At 34.0% G+C, this 20,520-nt stretch overlaps 2 protein-coding genes across 11 annotated transcripts in view; one reads left to right on the forward strand and one right to left on the reverse strand.

The window, feature by feature from the left end:
• IMMP1L (inner mitochondrial membrane peptidase subunit 1) overlaps nt 1–10,248 on the reverse strand; it is a 79,298-nt gene extending 69,050 nt beyond the window's left edge. Inside the window, exons 1-2 of one of the 3 annotated variants that reach the window (XM_037019527.2) lie at nt 10,120–10,217; nt 782–890 (exon numbers count right to left, since the gene is read on the reverse strand). The gene's annotated coding sequence lies outside the window, so the exon portion shown is untranslated. Of the gene's footprint in view, nt 1–781; nt 891–4,744; nt 4,900–10,119 lie in introns of those variants that run through there. The other 2 variants (XM_037019537.2, XM_037019520.2) reach the window with 2 other exon arrangements.
• A 63-nt stretch (nt 10,249–10,311) lies between these two features.
• ELP4 (elongator acetyltransferase complex subunit 4) overlaps nt 10,312–20,520 on the forward strand; it is a 252,442-nt gene continuing 242,233 nt past the window's right edge. For 4 of the 8 annotated variants that reach the window (XM_073216362.1, XM_037019504.2, XM_017664053.3 and 1 more), the window contains exons 1-2: nt 10,323–10,595; nt 17,860–17,895. In XM_073216362.1, coding sequence (XP_073072463.1) covers nt 10,373–10,595; nt 17,860–17,895 — 259 coding nt within the window. In that variant the 5' untranslated portion in view covers nt 10,323–10,372. Of the gene's footprint in view, nt 10,596–17,859; nt 17,896–20,520 lie in introns of all 8 variants that reach the window. The other 4 variants (XM_017664036.3, XM_017664044.3, XM_073216359.1 and 1 more) reach the window with 3 other exon arrangements.

Below are 20,520 nucleotides of genomic sequence, written 5' to 3' on the forward strand. Positions count from 1 at the left end.
AAAAGGAGTGAAAAACATCAACATACTAGAGATTTTGAAGAATTTCTATAAGACAAAACATATGAAGACATAGTGAAGAAACAATAGGGTGGAGAGAGCAACAGTCTGGCACAGGGTTTGGCAAACTATGGCCCATAGGGCAAATCTTCTGGGCTACCTTCTTCTTTTATGCTACCTACAAGCTAAGACTACTTTTAAATGACTGAAAGAAAAAAGAATAATATGTTATTTTACATGTGATATGTAAAAATTATCTGAAATTCAAATTTCAATACTCATAAGTAAAGCATTATTAAAACCCAACTCATTTGGTAAAACATTGTCTGTGACTGCTTTCCACTGACAAGTTGAGTAGTTATGAAAGAGGCCACACGGCCTGCAAAACCTCAAGTATTTACTACCTAGTCTCCAAAAAAGTATGCTGACCCTGGCCAAGCACACACACGGAAGAATGTTTCGAAGCTGGGACTTTTCCTCTGTGGTTCCAAAGGAGTTTGGGGCTGATGAATAGTTAAGGAGGGTAACCAACTAAAAAAGATATGATTTTCCTAAGAGGAATTTTGGTTCCCAAGTATGGCAGTTGGAAACCTAGGATAGAATCCTCTTTATTTGTCTATTAGAGAAGGGCCTAGCCTTTGTACTTTCTCTCTGCTTATCCACTTTAAGTAATGCATGCCAGTAAATAAGTCCTACCTATAAGGAATTCCCCATCAGTATTCTTTCCATTTAGGGTTCAGATTGATTAGGGAAACAAAAGAAAGAGAAAACACACTCCACTTACCTACATTGTTCAACTGGTTATACATCAGCATGAATGAACAAGGACCACTAACATTTAAGGAAATCACAAGAATGAAGAAGGCCCATGATGAAAAATAGCACAAGCAACTCTGGAGAAGTGAGCAGAAATTCAGAAAAGGAAAAAAAAAAGAAAATTCTATTTAACATCTTCAGAGATATTAAATATTATACCTATAAAAAAGAGGCATATCAAAGAATAGAATTAAAAAAACAGTAGAGTTTAGAATACCTGTCTACAACCACTTACCCCACATACTCAAAAAATAGAAAACAAAAATTGAAGAAATAAAGAATAGCAACCCAAGAGGATAATCTCTCTAAAAAAGTTGAAGGAAAAGAGATGCCTTTCTTCCCTCCAAACACACACAAGGGAGAAAAAAATGGAAAGGACTAAGGAAAGACAAAGCAGCAGAAAGGAAAACACATATACCCAGGGACACATCTTTGATCTAGAACAGAAGTTGTCAAACTAAGGCCCATGGGCCAAACCTAGCAAACTCCATTTTAGCAAATACAGTTTTACTAGAACACAGCCATGTTCATTCATTTACATGTTGCTTATGGCTGCTTATATGCCACAACAGCAGAGCTAAGCAGTTGCAACATACAGTCTACAAAGCCTAAAATATTTACTATTTGGTCTTTTACAGGAAAAGTTTCCCAAATCTTGACCTAGAGCTATGGTGTATAATATAGTAGCAACTAGCCAAATGTAGTATATAAATGTTAATAAAATTTAAAATTCAGTTACTTAGGCATATCAGCCACATTGCAAGTGCCCAACAGCCATATATGCTCAACGGCAAATGTACTGGACAATGTAGATACAGAATGTTTACATCATCACAAGAAGTTCTACTGGGCTGATTTGGAAATTACCATAATAGATTACTAGAGCTATATCTTAATTATTGCTTTACAAATGTTACCCAGTGTACTATATACATGTCCTACCTGAACTTTCACCCTGCTTTGAATCTGACTAAATGCCTAGATAGCCTAGCTGAACTTTCATCCTGCTTTGACTAAGAAATAGGATACCTACAGTTAGGAGTCCCCCCTTGGGACCAGCTGAAACTGGCGGGATCCAAGATGGTGGCTCACTTGACCTCAAAAGAACCTCTAACTTCATTAAAATATACTTTCCATACTAAATGACATTCCCACTAGCACCATGACAGCTGACAATCAACCATGAAAAGAACCCAAAGAAATCATAAGAAAACAAAAGAAAAGTGGGCATTCTGGTTTTGAGTTCCCAACCCATCCCAATAAAAAAAACATGAATATTCTTCCCCTTACTTTTAATGTCAAATCCCCTCATTAAATTTTCCCTATTTCTGTGACTTCCCAACTCTCACAGGCTGAGAAGTTCATTTGTGCTGCTTCTTCTCCATTCTCTGGCCCCCGAATAAATCCTCCACTGCTTGGCACTCACTTTTGTTTCATATATTGGCTTCATGACTCTGAACAAGGAAAGACCCCACTTTTTGGAGACTGACTTTGTCAGCCATAAAATGTGCTATAGTGAAAAACAAAAGAATAGCTAAAAGAGGTAAGAAGTAAACTTAAATTCAGAAAGACAGAAATTATGAACCTTAAAAAAGAAGGCATAATTCTAAGGTGTCATTCTATGAAATTACCACTAAAATGAATCTTTTAAAAATCCTTCAGTTATTCAGGGAGGGAAGGCATGAACTGAGAGAAAAATCCAAAGATACAGCATTACAAATGAGAAACTAAGTATCAGCACAGATATGGAAGATATTATAAAGGATTCAATGCAGAGAATACAATTGATAAATGGCATCAAATTTGAAAAAAATAAAAAAGGTGTTTCACAAGAAAATATAACTCAAAGAAAGATAGGATAATTGTAAAGACAAGAGCCATGAATAAAAAGCAAAAAAAGTTATGTAATAAATGGTTCAAATTTAGTTCTGAGTTAACAGTGAAAACGTTTGCTAGGACTTTTAATTTTTTCTTATCCTGCAAGAAACTTCATATCTAGTATATGAACTATAAACGTACTTCATATACATACTCTCAGACTAGGAAACATCAGTTAAAATATGTCCCTCTGTTAACACTACCCACTCAGCCAAGAATTGTTTTTATCTTCATACAGAAGCTTGTGACCATTCATGCAAGTTAAGTAGAAGTAATATAAGGAAGTTCACGTGGAATGGTTTTGAATATTTGCCCTTTCCCTGGACTCCCATAAGTATTCACACTGAAAAGGACTTGATCACATCTCATCAGAAATGTTCAGGACAATTATAAAAACACATGGGCTTACATTAGCACAGAAGCATTGTACCTATGAGACTCCTCACGCTGAACCATGAAAGGAGCACAAGGCACCAGGCAGTAGTTGCTCCTTATTTGGGCTACATGTGGAAATGAAGAACAGTCTCAGACTGGAAGATACACCCATGCTGGGCCATTCTAGCTCTAGAATTTATCTTTCATCACTAAAAATTTTCAGTGTTTGCCACTAAAAAATCTTTCCACTTTTATACATCATTTACTGAACAAATCTCCTTGAACCTAACAAGTTTACATTTTGACACATTTACACTATTACACTGAATATTCTAAGACAAGCATATAGAGTGAATTTTTAAATTTTAATGTAAAACCCCGTTTTTTGTTTATATGCAGACTTTCACTAAAATTAGGATGAACTTAAGTACTCATGTGCCCTAGACAGTCCCAGATTACACCCACTTTCCTGGCATCCAATATAATTCAGTATTTCAGGACTCTCAGAAATACCCTTAAAAAACTCATAAATCAGTAAGGAAATCAAAAAACAAAAAGTAGAAAATATTTTTAAACACATGATGATGAAAATATAAGATGTTTATAAAGTTATAGGATACAGCTAGAGCAGTGCTTAGAGAAAATTACACCCTTAACTATAAACAGTGTATTAGAAAAGAAGGTTGAAAATCAATGAATTAAGCTTTTGTAACAAGGTAAAAAAACCAAAATCTCACCAAATCAAAACCAAACTTTGCATAGGAAGAAAATACTTAAGTGCAGTAACCCATAACATAGAGAGTAAACATAAAACAGAAAATATTTTAAAAGTCAAAAATTGGGCTTTTTAAAAATAGTAGTAAAAATGAAAAATCCCTAGCAAACCTAGCAAAAGGAAGAACAACAACAAACACAAATAACTAATGTCAGCAATAAAAATAAAAAAGGAGAAATAACCAGTCACTAAAAAGATGGTAAGTGCTGCTTCTGGTATGGTGAAGTAAGTTCCTAACAAACCCTTCCATAGATAAAAACCATAAACTCAGGACAAAATACAGAAAACTATATGGAGTCTCTACAGGTTGAACAGAATCAAAGATTTTGTTGCAGAGTGAAGCCTGTAAAGAAAAAAAAAAAAAAAGGGGACTGCCAAAAGGTGATTTTCTTATTTTTACTGATTAAACTTGAGAGCAGTACAACTCTGAGATGAAAGTCATCCTTTTGTAGGACCTGTAGAATCATGAACTAGTCAATAGAATGGAGAGTCCAGGAAGGAATCTGCCTAACAAGTGTGACTTTACTTATTGAAAAGTGGTAATTCTATATAGCAGGGAAAGAACCATCTTTTCAATAAATGGTACTAGGTCATCAGGATATCAGTGCAGGAAAAAACAAATACATCTTCACCCCCATCTCACATCAAAGACAAAAAAAAAAAAAACGGCAACAGAATGCAGATTCAAATGTTTAAAAGTAATTAGGAGGGCTTTTAGAAGAAACATTGAGATCAACTTTGAAAGATTGGTGTAGGCATATTTAGGCATAAAGCCTTAGCATAACAAGAAAAACTGATACATCAGAATATATTCGGACTAAAATCAAAAGACAAGAATATGAACAAGTAAGTTACAGACTGAAAAAAGATATTAGTAATACATTTATCTGAAACTGCACTCACCTAAAACCTAAAAAATAACTCCTACAAATTCAGAATGAGACAAATAATTCAATTCTTAAAAATTGCAAAGACATGAAGAGACTCTTCACAGACAGGTTACCCAAAAGGCCAATAAACACATGAACAGGTGATCAACTTCATCAGTTCAAACCCAAATGATAATGCCACCACAACACTCCCAGAATGGCTAAAATGAAAAGAAAGAAAACATTAAGTATTGGTAAGGATGAGAAGTAAAATTTTCAAACATTCCTGATAAGAAAAGGTACAACAATGTTAGAAAAAGTTTGGCCACAAATAGTAAACTAGCCAGCAATAGAACAGATAAGGAACTATGAAAATAATAAAGAATTCACAACTGTACACATTAATTACAATATCTTCACAAATAAAATGGTGAACAAATAAGTCAAACACAAGAATAGACAGTATATGGCTTCTTTTATATAAAGTACAAAAACAGGTAAAACAAATCTATAATCCTGGAAGTCAGGACTCTGGTTTCCCTTTGTGAGTATACAGTTAGGAAGCAAAAGGGGAATACATGGGGTCTAAGAACTCCCTCTGTGCAGGCATGACTTTAGCATTTACATTTACTTTTTCAGCCATGCTGCCAGAATATTATCAGGCCCTGTAATAACCTCCACAATATCTTTGTTATATGTTTTACCTGCACAAACACAATGGTAATATGGACCTTAGGTTCCAGAAAAGCCACTGAAAAACCAACAAAAGAGGTACCCTTTCTTGTCATGGGATGTTAGTTGCTTATCATGATAATTACGTTTTCTGGTGTACCTAAAATAGGTTGTTACAGTCTTTCAATTGTACCTTAAGACTATCAGAATACCAACTTGTTGAAAACCTTGCAGAAATGACATGACCACAAGGGTAATATATACGTTGTTCATGGAATTCTCAGACTGAGATTTTACATAGCTAATTTCTTTTTTTTTCTAGACACATTTTTTTTTAGAGACTATTATTTTAGAGATGTTTAAGGGGTTACAACAAAACTGAAAGGTACACAAATTTTCCACATACTACTGACTTCACACATGTAGAGGTTCCTCCATTAACAACACAACCAAATTGTACATTTTTCACCAATGATGGACCTACAATGACATATCATAATCACTTAAAGTCCATTGCTTACCTTAGGTTTTACTTTTAGTGCTACAGATTCAATGGATTTGGACAAAAATATAATGATCTAATACTTGTAATTATAATATACAGAGTATTTTCACTACCCTAAAAATTTCCTATTTTTAGGAATAGCAATATTCCTAAAACAAATAGTACTCCATCTATTCATCTCTTCCCCCAACCACCTCAAGCAACTACTGAACTTTTATTATCTCTATACTTTTGCCTCTTCCAGAATGTCATTTGGTTGGAATTAGCATGTAGCTTCTTCAGGTTGGCTTCACTTAGTAATTTGCACTTAAGTTTCCTCCATGTCTTTCCATGGTTTGATAGCTCATTTGTTTTTAGTGCTGAATAATATTCCATTGTCTGGATGTATCATTATCTATTCATCTACTAAAGGACATCTTGGTTGCTTCCAAATTTTGGCAGTTACAAAGAAAGTTATAAAGAAAGCTGCTATAAACATCCATGTACAGGGTTTTATGTGGATATGTTTTCAACTCCTATGGTTAAATGCCAAAGAACATGATTGCTGGATCATTATGTTAGAGTGTATTTAGTTTTGTAAGAAACCTTCAAACTGTCTTCCAAAATGGCTGCATCATTTTACATTCCCATTACCAATGCATAGGTCCCTGTTGGTCCACATCCTCATCAGCATGTGTGGTGTTGTCAGTGTTCCAGATTTGGGCCATTTTAATAGGTGTACAATGGTATCTCAATATTGTTTTAATTTGTATTTTCCTGATGACATATGACATGGAACATCTTTTCATATGCTTATTTGCCATCTCTGTATCTTCTTTGGTCAGGTGTCTGTTAAGGTCTTTGGCCCATTTTTAAATCGAGTTGTTATCTTACTGATGAGTTTTAAAAGTTAGTTGAGTATTTTGCCAGATTTATCATTTGCAAAAAACTCAGTCTGTAGCTTTTCTCATTCTCGTGACAATGTCTTCAATGAGAAATTTTTTATTTTAATTAAGTTCAGCTTATCAATTATTTATTTCATGGATCATGCCTTTGGTGTTGTACCTAAAAAAGTATCACCATACTCAAGGTTCTCTAGGTTTTCTCCTGTTATCTTGTAGGAGTTTTACAGTTATGCATTTTACATTTAGGGATGTGATCCACTTTGAGTTAATCTCTGTGAAGGGTGTAAGGTCTGTTGTCCAGTCTTTTTTTTTTTTTTTTTTTGCATGTGTGTATCTAGTTGTTGCAGCACCATTTGTTGAAAAGATGATCTTTACTCCATTGGATGAAGGTAAGAATATGGAATAAAAAGAGAAAATGGTCCTAAGGACTCTAAGATTTATTGGCAGAAAGGAGAAAAAAAGAGACTTATTTTCATTTACACCCTTTGGCCATAGAATTGTCCCTCCTCTTTTCAAATACTGATCTCTCTCTGTACTACAGATTCTATTCCTTCTACTCCATTCAGGTACTTTTCTTCATCAATCGTCTAAAACTATTTTCCAGTACCTGTCTTCTAACAACCAAACTCCTCCCTTAAGTCTTTGTCTCCTCCCTCTACTTCTACCTCCCTTCACAGCGAAGTTTTCTAAAATGTGAAGTGGTCTACTTTTACACAATATTCAACTTCACTTGCCATTCAATTCTGAATACAATTAACTTTCAGTTTATTATTCCCATCTAATTTTTTCTTAAAACCCCCCTGAAAATTACTGCTAAATCAAATAAATACTTCTCAATTCTTACTTTATTTTCTATTCCTCTGCCCAGATTTTAAATGTTCATGCTGCCCAAAGTTTGTTCTCTGTTCTTTTTTCATCTCATTTTAAAGTATACATTTCCTTGGTGAGTTTATCTATTCCCTTGAGATAAATTCCCACCATGTGCTAAATAATTTCAAATCTGTATGTTTTATCCAGAGATCTCTCTCTCACAGATCACACTATGTATTGGATATCTCCATGTGGATATTCCATGGGTACCTCTAATTAAACACATTCAAAATATACATTTAAAAAACCCTCATTCTATGATCTCCCATTCCCTAAAACAACCAACACCACAACTACAAAATTCTGCTGTTCCTCCTCTATTCTTCATCTTCCACTATCCACACAGCTGCTCAAGGCAGAAACTTGTTAGTTATCTTTGATTCCTCCTGTCAACCTTCTTTGGTCATATCAGTTCTACCCTTCATAGTAATCTCTTAATTCATTCCATTCTCTTTACCCCAATCATACTTTTTAGTCAACCCATTTTCTTCCAGCATATTTTTAGTCAAAACAATGACCAAATACGAACATTATATCATTCCTTTACTTAAAATTTTTCGTTGGTTTCCCAATATCCTTAGTGGTAAAAAAAAAAACCACCATCTTAAAAGAATCAATTAGACTTTGTCTAACTTGTCCAGTGTCCTCTTCTCTTACCACTCTATACCACGAGAACACAGAAACAACGAGAGCACATTTGTTGAAAGAACAGTAGTCCCATTCTCTGTAATGGCTTCCATTCTCCATAATGACTTTATCTTCTACACATCTTTCAAAACTCAGGTTAAGCTTCCTCTTCAGGGGAAACTTACCAATGCTCCTCTCTTAGTCTGACTTAGGTATCCGGCATTTGTCACCCAGAGCACTTACAGTATACTTTATTATCCCATATGCCCACCTATCTCCCCCAGCTGTAAACTCAATGTGCGCAGAGGCTCAGTATTCTTTCTCCTGTAACCTGACCACTTAGCACACTCCCTGGGATTTGCTATGTATTCAATAAACAATAATTAATTATTAAATAATTATTTATCATTATTAAGACCACAACTAAACATGTACCCTATTTAACTTTTCTCTTCTACAAATACTTCACCCATTCAATGTTTCATATTCAACTCCACAGGGTAATAGGTCAAGTGTTCAGGATTATTTGCTTTCAGAGCAAGTTTTGTCTTTGTAAAAAAATTAAGACAGATTAAATTAAATTATTCTATTATAATTCCTTTACTTAAAATTTGGTATGAGACTACTTTGTCACTTAATGAGAACATTTTTATTTCTATAGGTCTAAACTGACAAGAGTACATCTAGGCAGATAGTCAGGACTCAACAGCTGTTTATTGAGTGGCTTAGATTACAGATTTATACCGACCAAAGATTTGAAATGAAAGCATCTAAACCTTCACCACCTTTCCAGGTGATACACTGTTAAATATCAAGATGCGATGGGCTTTTTTTTTATTTCCTGAACAACTTTCTTTAAATAACAAAAACAAAAACCCTCCGAAATTGAAAATTGCAGTGACTAATTAACAATTTATCAAGTAAAGTCAGGCAAAAAGTTTTCGCAGATCATTAAGATTTAAAACACTTCAATGGCAAGAATTTCAGGTTTGGATATATTTTGAAAGTACCATAGATTACGGTCAAAACCACTAACTTAGTACTGCAGGCATGACTTCAGTTTTTTTTAGTTTAGACATTTGTCAATCATGAATACCTTTAAAAAATCACTTACTCCATCCCCAGGTCAGTTATGAAAAAAAAATTTTAAATCCAACACATAGCTCTAAATTACGTTTTTTTCTCCCGCACATAAAATTCCTATTCTAATAAACTCTCAATTCAAGAGTTTATAAATCACCAGAAAAAGAAAATATATATACATCTACTTCTTACCATTTGGAGGTAAAAGAAACCTTAAGTATTTTTTTTTGTTTTTTGCTGCTGCCTTAACAGCAAACGACAATTAAATGTGTGAACAAGGTTGTCAGAGTAACACTTGTCATTCACACCATTTATGGAAAAGAGCTTCAAGACTTCCAGAAGCACTAATTAAAATTAACGAAAGCTTCTCCCGGGGACTTATATTTTATTATTGCCGTGTGAGATAGAGAAAAACAACCTCAAAGCTTAAATGTTTTCACTGTAAGGTCTAAATCCAACCCACCGGCCACTGGCACTGAGGAACTGAGCCCAGAGACTCACCGAGCAATTCATTAAGGCAAGAGTCCTAATTTCTTCACTAAAATACAACCAACTATTCAGGAAGACCTGCTGAGGAAGGTGGTGTGGATTTTTCTCTTAAGAAATCAGAAGAAAAAGGGTCAGGGAAAGTATCTTTCTTTACTAACCGGCGAAGAAAGGTGCAAAGTCTTGCTGGTAGTTGCTTGTTATCTCCCCAAAATCCTTTTATTTAACTCAACCTGAATGAAGACACTCAAAATGAGAGGAATGTTAAATAATATCACCCACCTGTAGCCTCAAAGGTCCCCGGAAGACTCACTGAGGACTCAGGTGGGCCTTTTTCACCTGGGCCTCTGCCGAAGTCCGCCGTCATTACGTAAGCGCACTTTTCAGCAACACCCCTTGCGATTGGTTCACTCGTGAGAAATTCTCAGTCCTATAGGCTACAGGAGCCTTAAGAGGCGGGAGTTTGGGGCCAGTTCTGACAGGCCGGTGGCTTGAGTTCCCAGAGTTCCTATTGGGTCAATGAGGGAGCTCCAAGATGGCGGCAGCGGCGACCTGCGGCACCGGCACCGGGAGCACTGGATCTGTGGTGGCGACAGCCAGAAAGAACAACGTCACCAGTTTCCAGCGGAGGAGTCCTAGGTCTAGTGGTACCGACAGCACCTCTTCTCGACTGGTATCCATCGCGGGCACCCTACCGTCTCTGCGGAATGGGCAGCTGCTAGTATCAACTGGGCTCCCAGCCCTGGACCAGCTTTTAGGTCGGTTCGGAACGGAGCTCTGGGCTCAAACCGAGGGAAAACTTAGGGAGGGGACCTGCGGGGGGAGCCGCTCAACCCCAAATCTCTCTCTGACCCTTCAGCCTTCGAACGTGGAGAGGATAGCCCAATCGGATAGAGATGGAGGGGAAGAAGGGTTGCGTGCAGACTAAACGCCGTTAACTAAACCTGTTTCGTGCCCCTACTTCCTCCTCTTGTTCCTGCCCACCAGCCTTTTTCTAGATAATGACGGGATCCCTACATGCTTTTATCCTGAAATACTTCCTAGTCAAGGGGAATCATTAATGTTTGAATACAGTTTGCCCTTCATCTCTAGGAGCCCCTCCTGATCTTTAAGTACACCCTTCTGCTAGCCCCGGGTAGCTCATGGTTCGTACTAACCATGGTTTGTACATACATACAAAGTTTGTATTTGTGAGAGATAAACTTAATTAGAAAATGCTTGGGAAAAGTAACTTTCCTTCTTTCATACCAGCCTGCTTATCCCTTGGTTCTGAATCTTTAAACAAACCTTGGCTTTAAGAGAATGGCTGTTAGTGGCTTATGTGGGTGCAGTGTAGTTAAAGCCTGTCGTTGATACTGAAAACCATACCTGTATCTGAGTTAATGTGTATATGTTTTTGTTAAAATTTTTTCTGCGTGTATTTTGCTTCCCAGGGTTACATTCCAAACGATATGTTTAAGTTAATGCACATTTTAACAAGAAAAAGAAGTTCAATTTTTAGGCTTTTCTGTATAACGTCTGGAATATTTCATGAGAAATCTGCTGAAGAATATGCTTCTTTCCTAATTGTTATATTGAAAGGATTGGCCAGTTTAGATTGGTAGGACAAAGCAGCTGTGTTAATAAAGCTTGTAAATTAGTTCATACCTATCAGAATATTGCTTCATTTAAATTGGTCTGTTTATATTCCATAACCTTTTTATAGTATGTGTTATGTGTCAGTTGTATCTTGTACACGTTCATAAAATATTACAAATGTTGTTGCCTGTTCTTGAATTCACTTGACATTTTCTCTGGGTAATTTTTTCCTGCAGGATAAGCTTTTCAGATAAGTTTTGGTGCAAAGGAAAGTGACAAGACAAGCAACCAGTATGAAAGAGTGTGACTTCTTGCCTCTGTTATTTAATGCTCTTAAACTGGGTCATGATTATTTCCACATAAGTATTTTCACTTAATTGTTTCAATATGTTGCCTTCCTAAATTGCATGGTACTAAAAACAAATGATTCAAAGTATCTAGTTATCGAATATTTACCTCAATTTTTTTCTCCTGTGAGCCTTACTTGGTATCATCCTTAGAACTTAAAGCTTGAAAACTGTTCGTAGTCTAGATATATGTGTGTGTGTGTGTGTGTGTGTGTATATATATATATAAACATTTGGCTGCTAATATGTGTGTGTGTGTATATATATATATATATATATATACGAGAAGCCTCATATAACCATATTGTGACAAAATGCAATGATAATAGGATATTTTATCAGAATTATGAAATCATACTGGGATTGTCTAAATATATACATTTGATTTTTTAATTCATTGCGGATATGTAACTTAATTCACTTGATCCTGAAACTCTCCTAACAGAAAGATCACATTTCTGACTTTGTATCTTCAGTTCCTCATTAGAATAATCTAACACAGTTCCTGGCACTCAGTAGACTCTCAATATAAGTCCTTGATTGAAAGAAAAATAACATGTTGGAAAAAAACTGGACAAGATTTGAAACATGTTGGACAGTTATGTGTTGGATCTATAAAAACAAATTAAGTGACATGAACAGTCACAAAACTAGTGACACTTGGGGCTGATCTTTAGGCTCCAAGTTTAATATTCTGCACTATACTACAACTGCTTCAGATTTTTGAGAACTTTTTTCAACTGGTTTTAACCATTTATTGAACCTAAGACTAATGATTTAACAATACTCTCTTAAAGTACCCACTAAAAGATAATCCAAAGCACTTTCCTCATGTGTTTCTATAGTGATAACCTTGAACTGGAATTTAAAATTTTTTCCATATTTGCTCATTCTAGTATTTAACTATAACAAGCTTATACTAAAAATTAGTATTCATTAAGAGGATTAAAATAAGTATTAGTTTTGGGATATTTTGAAATATTGTTTTGCATGTATACAACTTAATTCTCATTAATACCATTAATTCTGATTCTTGACGTTGAAGTTGCTATAATAGGAGTTACTACATTGGAATAATAAACATGTTCAGAAGCATTGTAATTGTTAACTTCTTAAATGGCATTTTTGTATTTTGATTTTATATTTTGTATGGCTCTGGCGCAAACTCTTTACATTTGTTTTCATTAAAACATTATTTGAAAATTAAACATTTGGCTGCTAATATGTATATACATAAGTATAAGCAATTCATATATATTGTTACTCTTAAAATGTTATTTGACTCAGATTGTGACAAGCCTAATATAATCCTATTGTAGCAAAATGCGGTGATAGTAGGATGTTAAGATAACAGAATGATGAAACTATGCTGGAATACTGTGATTGTTGCCTAAGTACATTCTGTGGACACTGGAAAAAGGAAATACTGTCACAGCCATACAGTGCAGTTATATTTTACTACTGTCACTGTGACATTTTAATTATAAGCATAGATGCAAAATATATTTTCAAGGCATCATACAGGCAAATTGTTAGTTATTTGAGGATATGCTAATATTTCTATTGCATACTCCAGAGTATTTTATAAATTTGAGAATTCCCTATATCTGCAACTTTTAAACATGATCTAATCATATTAAGTATTTTTGTTCTGGTAACCTAATTTTATTGTTAGATATATACATTTATTTGTATACATAAATACATTTATTAGGTATTTACATGTATAAGTTGGCTACATTTATTATTCAGGTCTGAGATTTCCTAACCCAGTTTTTCAACCCTGCCTTTGAAGGACATTTGTGTTGTTATTTGAGGAAACTACATAAATGCTCCATTTGTCTTCTAGGGATTTCTAAAGATACTGTACTAGGTTAAGGATTCTGGCAGAATTTTCTTCCTAGGATATAAGGTACAGTCCATTTTAGGGCCATATTGTCTAGCTGGGGGAATGATCCCCTAACCTCATCCTTCAAAAAGATACTAGAAGCAAGGGTGACTTCTCAGGTTGGATTGGCTTTAACCTCTGGGCTGTTCAGAACTTAATTCAATGTTGACAGTCAAGTAAATAGAAGATAAGAGATTTGGGCTAAATAACAATCCAAGAAGCTGCAGAAGCTTTATGGTAGCTGCCCCTTTCAACACTTGTCAAAAAGTAAATACTGGTGGGCTTTTCCCATTGTTTTACTATATCTTAATCTGGAGTGTGGGATGATATACATTGAGGTTAGACTATGTATTTAACAATCGTGTTATATTTTGGCAATCAATAGCTGTACACTTAGGAAAATACAGCAGATTCTTTTGTATTGCTATGTAAAATTCATGATTTAATCTACAGAACCATTCCCACTGTTAATTGCTTTTTCTATTTTGATTCTGTTATATGCTCAGCCAGTAGCTGTGATAATCAAAAGTTGCCAGGTTGTTTCTAACCTCTTAGAAAAGAAAAAATAGACGTGTTAATGAAATAACTGAAATTTAATATAAGGTGTGGCTTTAAGTAGTTAAGGATATTACTGTGAACCAAGGAAATAATACGAACCTGTATCTCGTGTTGTATTTTCCCTAAAATGCCTTTCTATAATTTTAAGCAAAATGACTCCACTATAGAGATCACTGGAAAGGACTCGTATAAATCACTGTTGTCTTCCCTGACTTTTATTTCTTTTCCCTTTTACTTTCTCTGACTTTTAAAAAAAGGCCCTTATATCACTTCTGGACCTTCATATTCTAACACAAATTTGACCTCATTTAGCCAAATTTTGTAGCTTAATTAAAGCTTCATTTTAGGAAATGTGTGAGGATTGAATTTTCTCACTTTAAAATGTTCATATCATTTTCTAGCTTTCACATGAATTAAAAACAAAACCCTTACCTTCACATTTTAAAAGTCATAAAATAGGAAGATATTGGTACATAATCACAAAATCTTAAGTTTTTTTACAACTTTTTTAAGTATGTATTTTTCTAGTTTTAATGCAAGATGTTCTGTCATTTTTTAAAAATGTAAAATATTGGTGAAGTTAATACTCTATCAAACTTGTATAATATCTTTAAGCTTTCAAACTCCTGTATTCTTGCATGTTGGTAAAATATTCTGCCTGTATTTTTGTAGGCTAGAGATACTGTATTTCTTAAAGAGGTCTAGAAATAAAATTAAGGGTTCATTGGCTTAGTCACTAAAAAAGTGTTTATTTCTGTAAGACATTATTGAAGGTTAGAGGAGGCAGTAAACAAGACCATTTTACTCTTGTATGTTTTGTCATAGAAATAAGATGATTACTTATCCCATTACCTAACTGTAAAAAATTTTTTATGAACTATTGGGAAAGAATATTTTTATTTTAATTGAGAACTATTTGTGAAATCTGTGTTGTTTTTATCAAAATACTAATGGATTACTAAATTAAGGACATATAAAAGCTAGCTGTCACTGAATATATCATGCCAAGATGCCCTGTCTTGATTGGTTGTTTTAAGCTTTTTATTTTTTGGTGGAGGCATGCCTACAAATGTATTCAAACTTACTCTAGTTTGAAATATAGTTAAAACCTCCATATATTAAATGAACTATATAAAAATACCTTATACAGAAGTATTTTGGGGGAATGTTGTAAGTTCTTGTAACAGTAAAATCAAGTTTGGAAGAATAGAGAAATTTCACTGCTATAGTGTAAATGTACACATCTAATCATTTTACCTCATATATATAGAATAAAAGGTTCATCTTTAACATAATTCATAAGGTGACATCATCTTATTTCCAATGACAGACCTTTCAAGATTCATCCAAATTTGACTCTGGTGAATTTCTGTAATAGAGCCTATTAGGGGGAAAAAATCACCTTTCTGTAAGAGAAGTCCTGATAGGATATTAATTTGGCTGGCAAAAGTCATTAAAATGTCCCCATTTTAGGTTGTTTTAGTTTTCAAATTTTCCAGGCATAAGAATTTTAATGTAAATGAGGCTTTACAAATTTGGTGTTTTCTAAATTAGCAGAAACAGTAGATTCTGTGGATCATTCCAACAGAAAATTATCTTCCTAGTGTAGTCTAATTTATATAATGCTTTGCTTAACTAGTTCATCAGTGGGAAGTATTCTTACTAATCATTACTGTTATGGTGATCACCATTTATAATGGTGATACACATTTTGTGGTAATGGTTATATTTTGATGATTTGTTCTAATCAGAAAATAATTGCCAGATTGGTAAGGGTAACTAAGTAAATCTCTGGGTCAGACACCTGAGCTAGGTATCACTTCATTGAATTGGGAAACTTCGTTGATCTGTTCTCATGATCCCACTGTGTATAACACTTACACACAAAAAAAATCCTTAATTCTATATTCCAGTTGGAGGCCTTTTATAAATTCCTAATTTGAGGAGACTTGAATGTAGACCCAAGAAAGTTTAGATAGGAAATCTAAACCCTTCCTATGAGAAACAGGTTAAGGAATAAAAGGCGGCAACTTTTTTATAGTACCTGCTCTAACCTAGACATTGCATTATCTTTCAGTTATGTGATTCTGTTTTTTCTTCTCCTTAAATATATACCAGATGGCAATTAGGTAGTTAAATGTTTATTTTTGTATGTAAGAGTAGAGAAGTAAGGAGTTGGAAAATGTGATTTTAAATGCTCAAAAAATCAATTGTTTATACATAGTACAAACTGTAAAACATTTAGAATTATCTTCTCCCAAAGAAATTCTTTGCTGTGACCCTTTATGATTGTTACCATCATATATATGTCTGTTAATAGTTGAGTTAGAACAACATTTGAAGGTATCCTATGTAGTCTGATATAGCTTTAAATGCTATAATGAAGGAACTTATCTAAATGTCAAATTAAAATATATATTTAGTCCTATATAACAAATATACTTAAACCTAAAAATCAATAAATGTTCTGGTTTCTTCTTCAAAAATTTCTTCTCTAACAATTTGGAATGTCCTACTTAAAGTCCTCACTATCATGTTACTAGATGTTGCATTGTGTCTGTGTGCATGTATGCTACCAAATTTCAAATTCTTTGAAACATACAAGGCAAAGTAAACAATATGCAAGAAAGTGTTCCTCCTAAGTTTTCTGTTTAACATTTGCCCCCACAAAACTTTTCTGGGGAAAAGATGTTTATTGGTATTCTAAGTGGTTTTTTCACAGTGTTGTGCACACACACACACTAAAAAACAAAAACAGAAAAAAAAACCCTAGTAACATTGTCTTCAACTGTTCAATTTTAAGTAGTTTTTTTAAGTTACACTTTTAAGTACATTTCATTTTTTGGTATATGTATTTTTCTTTTTAAGTAAATTTACTTGCTAGTATTTGTAACATTAATTATGAGTAGTAGTACTTTTACAAATGTTTTACTGATAGTTTCATTGTAGTTCTGGTTTCCTTAAAATTAATTTTCTAAATTGATTTTTATTGAATCACTATTTGAGTTAAATGTTCATGATCATTATTACACTGTCAGATATTTAAAAGGACATTTTCTACTATTGAAAATGTTTTGTGATTGTATTTTCTGTGCATGGAATAACAACAATATTGTTCATTTTAAATTCTAAGTATATTTAGAGCATTTCAGACTTTGTATATTTATTCATAATAAAAAAGAATTTCAGTTACCAGTTTTTTTCCCCCAGAGCCTAGTAAATTTGAGTCTAACTAATAAAGTGGAATTTCTGTCATAATAACCTTTCTTTTCTATGTTGCACTTCTATAATATTTAAGTTACTGTGCACATTAGGTCTCAGCTACTGAGTTAATTTATTAACAAGTGCTATCTACATTACTGGAGTAATCAACTACAGTTTTGTTGAATGCCACATGGTCCTATCACAGGAGAAAAGAGGATGGTACAGTATATTATAAATTTTAATGTGTAGTATGTTAATTAAATTTAATACGTAATTATTTCATAATAGCACCTTATGCAGACTATTGCAAAAGTAATTAATATGTTGTTCTCAACTATGGTTTTAAAGTTATTGAAATATACCTGTCTTTGATAAAGCCTAACTTTTATACTAAAGATAATGTGAATAGGTAAATTAATTTTCTTCTTGGTTTTATTTCATTCCCAGGTGGAGGTTTGGCTGTTGGAACAGTTCTTCTAATTGGTTAGTATAACATACTTTAATCTTCCTGATCACAATTTTCTGTTGTGCATAATAACTTCATCAGTTGCCTATTCTGAAATTAAGTATCTAACTTTCAAGAGTTAAGGTAAGTAGAGTGAAATTACCTTAAATTCTAATTTAAATTCAAATGTTGATCATGTATGTGTGGGTTTATATCTGGGCTCTATATTCTCTTCCATTGATCTATTGCTCTGTTCTTGTGCCAGTACCGTACTGTTTTGATAACTATATCACTGTAGTATAGCCTAGTAATATAGTTTAATATAGGAATAACCTCAACTTTGTTCTATCTCAGGTTTTCGTTGGCTGTTTGGGGTCTTTTGTGGGTCCGTATGAATTTTAGGAGTATTTGCTGCTGTAGTTTATTGAAAAATGATTCTGAGCTTTTGATAGAGATTACATTGAATCTGTAAATTTCTTTGGACAGGGTGGCCATTTTGACAATATGGATTATTTTTATCCATGAGCATGGGATAGATTTCCATTTATTTGTGTCTTTAATTTCTCTCATGAGTGTCTTAGTTTTCAGAGTACAAGTCTTCACCTCCTTGGTTAGGTATTTTATTCTTTTTTGAAGAAATTGTAAGTGGAATTATTTTCCTGATTCCTCTTTCTGCTAGTTTGTTATAAGTATATAGGAATATGACAGATTTCTGTGTATTAATTTTGTGACCTGCAACTGTGCTGAATCCAGTTATTACTTCTAATAGTTTTTTGGTGGAGTCTTTATTGTTTCCTATATATAATATCATGTCATCTGAAATGGTAACAGTTTTATTTCTTCCTTACCAATTAGGATGCCTTTTATGTCTTTGTGTTGTCTTATTGCTATGGCTACAACCTCCAGTACTATGTTGAATAAAAGCGGTGAGAGTGAGTATCCTTCTCTTCTTCCAGATCTTAGAGGAAAAGGTTTTAGTTTTTCACCATTGAGTGTGGTGTTAGCTGTGGGTTTTCCATATGTGTCCATTATTATATTGAGATACATTCCCTCCTACCCTTTTTGTTGAGAGTTTTTATTGTGAGTACATATTGAATTTTGTCAGATGTTTTCTCAGCATCTATTTAGATGATAATTGTGGACTTTATCCTTTCTGTTAATGTGGTATATCACATTGGTTGATCTGCAGATATGTACATCCTTTCATCCCTGAAACAAGACCCTCTAGATGTATTTTTGAATTCTGTTTTCCCTTATTTTGTTGTGGATTTTTGCATCTATGTTTTTAATTTTTTTTGTAGTGTCTTTGTCTGTAGAGTGATGCTGGCCTCATAGAATGAGTTTGGAAGTATTCCCTCCTCTTCTACTTTTGGGAATACTTTAAGAAGAGTGGGTATTAGCTCTTCTTTAGAGGTTTGGTAGAAATCAGCTGTGAAGTCGTCTGGCACTGGAATTTTGTTTCTTGGGAGCTTTTACATTACCAGTTCAATTTCATTGCTGGTAATTGGTCTGTTCATATTTTCTGTTTCTTCCTGGGTCAGTCTTGGAAGGTTGTATTTTTCTAGGAAGTTGTCCATTTCTTCTAGGTTGGCCAATTTATTGGCATATAATTTTTCATAGCATTTTAAAATTATTCTTTGTATTTCTGTGGCATCTGTTGTGACTATTCCTTTTTCATTTCTGATTTTGCTTATTTGTGGACTCTCTCTTTTTTCCTTGGTTAAGTCTGGCTAGGATGTCTGTCCATTTTCTTTATTTTCTCAAAGAACCAGTTCCTGATTTCATTGATTTTTTTCTATTGTTTTATTCTTCTCTGTTTTATTTATTTCTGCTCTGATCTTTATTATATCCTTCCTTCTACTAACTTTGGGTTTCAATTGTTCTTCTTTTTCTAGTTTCTTTAGTTGTAAGCTTAGACTATTTGGAATTGTTCTTGTTTCTTGAGGTAGGCCTGTATTGCTGTGTGCTTCCCTTTTAGAACCACTTTTGTGGTGTCCCAAAAATTTTGGAGTATTGCATTTTTGTTTTCATTTGTCTCCATGTATTGCTTGATTTCTGTTTTGATTTGTTCACTGATCCATTAGTTATTTAGAAGCATGTTTCTAGCCTCCATGTGTTTGTAGGGTTTTTTTGTTTTCTTTATGTAATACCAGTTTCATACCATTGTGGTCTGAGAAGTTGCTTGATACAATTTCAATCTTCTTTAATTTGTTGAGGCTCTTTTTTTGTTGTTGTTGTTATCATTAATCTACAGTTACATGAAGAACATTATGTTTACTAGGCCCCTTCACTAAGTCCCCGCCACAAACCCCATTACAGTCACTGTCCATCAACGTAGTTAAGATGTTGTAGAATCACTACTTGTCTTCTCTATGTTGTACAGCCCTCCTCATGCCCTCGCCACATTATACATGCTAATCATAATGCCCCCTTTCTTTTTTCCCTCCCTTATCCCTCCCTTCCCACCCATCCTCCCCAGTCCCTTTCCCTTTGGTAACTGTTAGTCCATTCTTGGCTTCTGTGATTCTGCTGCTGTTTTGTTCCTTCAGTTTTTCTTTGTTCTTATACTCCACATATGAGTGAAATCATTTGGTACTTGTCTTTCTCCGCCTGGCTTATTTCACTGAGAATAACACCCTCTAGCTCCATCCATGTTGTTGCAA

The sequence above is a fragment of the Manis javanica genome, chromosome 11, assembly GCF_040802235.1.
Source record: "Manis javanica isolate MJ-LG chromosome 11, MJ_LKY, whole genome shotgun sequence".
In the NCBI taxonomy this organism is placed as follows: domain Eukaryota; kingdom Metazoa; phylum Chordata; class Mammalia; order Pholidota; family Manidae; genus Manis; species Manis javanica.